We start from the raw sequence: 6,198 nt of genomic DNA, 5'->3' as shown, positions 1-6,198 counted from the left end.
CCAGGAAATGCTCTGATGGCTGTCTGATCTGGGTACTCCTCAGAATGGACAATATTCTGAGGGTGCCATTGGTAGGCAAGAGAACTGGTCACTATGTTGTTGGAGGGTCTCATTGCGCCCGTGTGAGCTGTGCTATGATGTGGTGGTCCCTCGTTTGATTTTTGTCCAGCAGGAGCTAATTGTACTTTGCCCGGCTCCCGGATTTAGCTTCATTTTACTCGTAGCAGAACAGTGTCATCATCCTCACATCTCTAGGTGAGGCATGAGTATCCTTTCCCCATCACCTGAGGACCCCATTCCAAATGGGCAATGCAACATTGTCAGCAGCAAGGAGACGCCTGGGTTTTAATGGCCACAGGTTTGGTTTTGTTTCCTTTTGGTCTACTAGTTTCAGAGGAGGTGACCTGAGGCACCCCCTAGGCCTAGGCCCTCATAGCCAGACAGAAGGATCCCTGTTCTGGAGAAGCAAAGAGGGAACCAGCTCCTCCCATCTCCTGGCAGAAGAAGACCTCTGACCATAGGGCTCACAGGAGAGGAAGCAGGACCTGCCTGCTCTGGGTTTATTGATTCTTTGTCACTGGAAGGGTTTTTGTGAACAGAGACAAATCTCACCACAGTTTCCACTAAGTTTAATGCTCACTCAATCAACACTTGTGAAAAGCAGTTTGGAGTATAAAATATAGATAGCAATGTCATCGCTTAAATGATGTTTACCATTCTACATGGAGCTAACACACTTTGCATGCCTGGATCTCTTCTGACACATTCAATCCCTTCGACCGCAGATAAACATTCTCAAGAACACGATCACACACTTGCTTACCCATTCCACCAAAATTGTTAGTGAAGTGCCGGTCTTAATGATTGAACTCTGTTTCTCTTTTGTTCTGATGTTATTCTTTCTCAGGGTTTTTGTGATCTTCCCAGACCTAGGAGGAGGCTCGACGATGTTTTACATCTTATTGTCAAACTGTTGACCCTCCATCAGTAACAGGGGCTTGGTGAGTTTCCAAGTTGATTCAAACCTGAGCTACTGGTTATTAGCAGGCCAAGATTTTTTTGCAATAAAAATCATTTCTTTTGTCATATCATGGTACTCTTAAATCCCTGCCTTTATAGAAATTTTGAGTTTAGAGACTTTCCCTTCTGACAAATAAGATGTTCTTTAAGTTTTTGCAGGACAGTAAGTGTAGGAGCAGTAGTCTCACCATTACTATGTATTGACTTGTTCATTAGCATTAGTACAAACATAGCATTTGTTGATAGAATTTTATTAAAATGATAAGGAGTTCATTATGCTTAGCAAACTGAAGGTCTTTGAAGAGAGAGTTGAGACCAACTCTCTCATTCGACATTGCACTAATTGAGCTTTTGTGGTCTAAAGGGGGTCCATTTATTTTAGTGGTCATTGGGCATGACCAGGTCTATGGAGAAGCTTCTGGGCTCCCTTTCTTTCTGGTCATTAATTGAGACCCATGATGCTGGTCCGTATTTTCTGATTTTGGTAAATTCTTAGATTTTCCCTATTTGTGGCTTTACAGTCAGTTCTTTCTTTGAGTATCATTATGAATGGGTTGGCTTCTTAGATTAAAATTGTTGTGAATAACAGCCATTTTTATTTTTACTACTTTTATTGTCACTTATAATGCTGAAACTGTGAAGCACTTGGATGCAAACATGCATCAGTTAACTTAACTAGACCATTCTGGACTGAATTCTCTTTACAAGTGAATGATGCAAACCAGCCATATGGAAAGACAAAAAGCAAAAGAGAAGAAAAATGCCAAACACACTGAATTCATTGCTTGAAGTGTATTTCGGAGAGAGAAATAAGAAAAGATACAAGATACAAAGAGTAAACCCTTTTCCGGATCGTCAAATGGAATCCTGCATGGCTTTGGGTCTCAATCCACAAAGGTCAGCGAAGACAGCAACGCTTGTGTCTCGAGCTTATTTGTGGACAGGAGCCAGAGGAACGCTCATGGCTATGGCAACGGCCATATCTGCAGATGCAAAAGTGGATGCTCTGATGGCCTGGGGAGGGAAGGACAGGGTCAGGCACGGGGAAGAAAAGAGGGAGGAGAGGCAGAGCCAGCTTCAAAGAGATATATGAAGAAGCAGCATGTCTACTGACAATCAAGAATGCCAGTCATGTTAGGATGAAGCAAATTCATCTTTTTGTCATAAATCAGAAGAACTCTTACTGGCTCTGTGTTGATCCTGCAGGATCCTCATTTTTTTCTGATCCTACTCTACCATGTACATGCTTATTTCACACCCTCCCCAAGAATCTATCTCTCTGACTCAACGTTACCTACCCTCACCCCACCTCCTCTATACACCCAATGTGAGCCCAGCCTCCATGTACTGACAAGTCCCTTTAATGGGCCTGTAGATCCCAATGGCATGCTGGCTAGTCTCTCACCAGAAGCCTCTCGAGCAGAGCGTTCACCCCCCTCAAAGGAGATGGTCATCTGCTGGACCTCGGACCCAGGCTGGTCCTGGGCAGGAAGCTGGTCATCTGTGTCTCCCAGAGGCTCAGTCTGGGCCTGGAGGGCGAAGACGAGAAGGGCAGCGAGGAGGGCAAGGGTCCTCATGGCTGTCAGTCACCTGGAGTTCAGGGTCTGGATGGGAGAGCAGGAACCTGAGTGAATGCGGAGCCCAGAGTCAGCCTGTATTTATAGGAGAAAGATTCGAGGAAAGAAGTTGTTGCCCTGAATGTGTGACTAGGTGAGGGTGGGGTGGTCTGAGATCCTGCTGTTGCCTCCAGAGTTACTTTGGTGTCATTGTGATCTAGCTGCTCCTCCCTCATCTTGTGTCTATTTGCAATGTGTCCATGTTTGCTTTTCATATGTCATGATAGATGCCCAATAGGAACATGATAATCTTTCCTATTTCTCATCTGCTTCAATATTTACTAGTGAAAGTGTGTGTGCGTGTGTGTTATAGGACATCAAGAGATGCCTGTACAAACTTCTAAATATGTGGCTAACAAAGGACAATAATCGGGTCTATATGGGATTTCTCATTTGCAACATTTGTTTCTGATTGCATTTTCACACTTCTGAGGGAAAATAATTGAATGTAGAATTCAATGCCTAGGTAATATATAATCCTAATTATAGGGACAAAAAGTCTGTTTTTGGATGTTCCAGACTCAGCAAAGTGTTATGCATGACGTCCTTTGGAACAATATTGGTCAAGGACACAATCCAATAAAATATGGAAACATCCAAGTGAGAAGACATGAGCATAAAGAAACAGAGTGGAATAAAAAAGACTCAGTAAAATTTATTTATACTCTGTTTTAATTAATTTTGCATGAATGGTGACAAGGTTGTACATCTTAAAGCTGTTGTTCAGCAAAGACTATTAAACAAAGGAAAAAAATATGAATTGCCATTTGGAATCCAAATTCCCAAGAAATGCAACAAGACTTAAGGATTGGTCAAGAAAGAAGAGAAGATGGGGCTCATGCATAATAACCAACTCTAAAAAATTCACAGGGAAATACTCATTAAAGTATATGTTTACAAGATGCAGTATTTGCCACTGGAAGGACATACCAATAGAATAATCCACAACAGATGCGACGGAAAGAAGGAAGAAAAGAAGAAGATAACTTCTTCTTAAGTAAGAAAAGAAGTCAGGAATCAGAATTAATAAAAATGCCAGCAAAATGTCAGAGAAGGCCAGTAGCCTGGCCTGGTTCTTGTGTCTATTCTGTCCCTACTAGCTGAAGGACAGCCCTTGAGGGCAGGGGCCCCACCCGCCTTGGGCCTTGGTGCCCTGTGTGTGCGCGTCTGGGGAGTTACCATTTGGCCCGTCAGTTTCTTAGTCTTCGTTGGATTGTTGTGAGGACAAATTGAGAAAACCATGCAAAGTTCTTAGAGCAATGCCTGACACGTGGTAAAAACTCCATAAATCCTCTCATTGTCATTTTCATCATCATCACCACATGTTTATGATCAAATGATACATTCCAAGGACTTAGGATAGTGCTTGGTGTCAAGTAAGCACTCAAAACACATCTGCCACACCCCTGCGAATTAGTTAATCAACTGGATGACCTTGGACTAAATTTCCTGAATCAGTGACTTCAGCTTTCACTGCGCAGTCTTCGCTCTGCCTGGGGGCCGTGTAGCACCAGGTTTAATATCCTCTCTATTCCCTCTGCCTTAGTGTGCCTCATGGAGCATTGCTGAGCTTGGCATGTGGAGTTCCACTATTGCCCCCTGAACTGCATTTCTCTAGGGTTTTCTCTTTGAATCTGTAGAGACGACCGCGGGACAATTTGGGAATGCTTTGGCTAGTTTTAACATTTCTGCGTGGATGCTGGCATGCACATGATCACCCAGGGACCTCATTTATTGGAGAAAACTTTATCTTCAGCCTGATTTTATCCTTCCCTCACTCCAAAATTATTTGCATGAATGGGAAATCTGGAAAGAGAGTGGATGCCTAAAAAATCACTGTCCCGGCCCTGGAGTAACAGGCAGAGCTTGGCATTGTCCGTGACCCAGAACATACCTGGGAGCATTGCCCAAGACCCAGAATAAGCCTGGGAGCCCCTCACTCTGTCTGCTAGGGGACCAGGAACCCCTCGGTCAGCTGACTGCTCAGCCTAGAACACAGGGTAACCCTGCTGCTGAGCTGCCTTTTTCTAAGCTTCTTCCTGGGAACAGTATTTCCAGAAAATTCCAGTGATATTATGGGAAATGACTGCAGACTTTCAATGTGTTTGTAAGTAATCATTTAGAAGCAAACATCTTTCCTTTTCCTTGTTATCATTATTTTTTTTACTGTATTGTCATCCCTTGTCTATCGTCCTCTGTCTTCAAACCCGATGACATTTACAAAAAAGCCTGAGGAAACATTTTTCTTGTCTTCAGTCTGAGTCTGATCCAGCCTCTCCTCTTTTCAGGACCGGGACAAACACTGTGCACACATGGACACCATAGACACCTGCGGAGAGAGGGCATGAATTCCCCTGACCTAGGAAATTCCGAATTTAACATGGGAATAAACTTGAGCATGCTGAAAAGCACGGTGCAAGGGAATGAGCCTGACAGAAGATACTTGAGATCTTCAGATATCAACAGCTCTCGTTTTTGAGCCGGATTTTTTGTCCCAGGCTATTCTACAGAGCCGATCATGCTGAGAGGTCCCTGTTGCTGCTGCTGATAGTCAAGCAGATCGGGAGCAGGGAGGGCAACATGGGCGTTTGTCCACATGCATGGCCGGTGTTGAAGGTGAGTCGCCACATCAGAGAGTCATCAAAGGTCTTGCCGTCAAATGCTTAGCCCAGCAGCACACAGACATCACATGTTAGGGGGGAGCCTTCCCCATGGTTCATGGCCCTCTGCTCCTGCTGCCCTCAGACTGTTATCCACACAGGGCTGGATGCCTCACTTTCCCCAGGGAAGCCCAGGCTCCCATCTCCCTCCTGGGTGCTCTCCCCTCTCAGGAGGCTCTCTGCCATGAGGACCCCCTGCCTGTTGGCTTCCTGTGTCTGCTTCATCTTCAGTCCAATTCTCCCTCCACTCATCTGAGACCACCTTCATACCTAGCCACACGAGATTTACAAAACCTACCATACAAATCGATAAATTGTCAGTACAGTTTACTTAGAGAAAATCTTATGGTTGGATTATTTGAAACTTTTTTTTTCCCATTGAAAAATATATGAAAATCCTGCCAGAGTAGACATAGCTGACCAAAGTGGGTTTGAAAAATTTAATGTATCCTTAATATGTTTCTGACTCTTTGTTTTGTTTTCCCCTTTGCTACTTTATTTCTTCAATTTTTCTGATTACTAAAGCAATTCATGCTCAGTATAGGAAGAAGCCCAAAAATATCCACTGACAGAGAACTCTGAGAAGCATCTGTCACTCAGCCCTTCTGAGAACTACTGTTTCCCATATAGTCTCTGCACCCTGTTCTGTATCTATTGATCATGTTAAATAGAAATGACATTATGCTCTGTGTATTGTTCGTGACCAATGATGATTTATCTCCTGCATTTTCTATTATTAGATATTTTGTTAGTATCCTTTTGAAAATTTGTTGTTATTGCACTTAGCAGAGGAAAGATTAATTAATTATAATTAATGATGCATCATTAGTTGATGATATGTAATCAATATTAATTAATACTGATATTTAATTAATACTGATAATTAATGAGACATCGGAGAG

General features: G+C 43.2%; 1 protein-coding gene across 1 annotated transcript; it reads right to left on the bottom strand.

Moving 5' to 3' along the window:
• Nucleotides 1–1,797: 1,797 nt before the first annotated feature.
• DEFA16 (Paneth cell-specific alpha-defensin 16) lies at nt 1,798–2,597 on the bottom strand. The gene is given in 2 exon segments (NM_001166075.1): nt 1,798–2,034; nt 2,426–2,597. Coding segments are annotated over 2 exon segments (288 nt in total). The 3' UTR covers nt 1,798–1,918.
• Nucleotides 2,598–6,198: the final 3,601 nt, after the last annotated feature.

The sequence above is a fragment of the Equus caballus genome, chromosome 27, assembly GCF_041296265.1.
Source record: "Equus caballus isolate H_3958 breed thoroughbred chromosome 27, TB-T2T, whole genome shotgun sequence".
Classification (NCBI taxonomy): Eukaryota; Metazoa; Chordata; class Mammalia; order Perissodactyla; family Equidae; genus Equus; species Equus caballus.
Note: the sequence above shows the minus strand (reverse complement) of the source record. Positions and strands in the feature narration are given on the sequence as shown.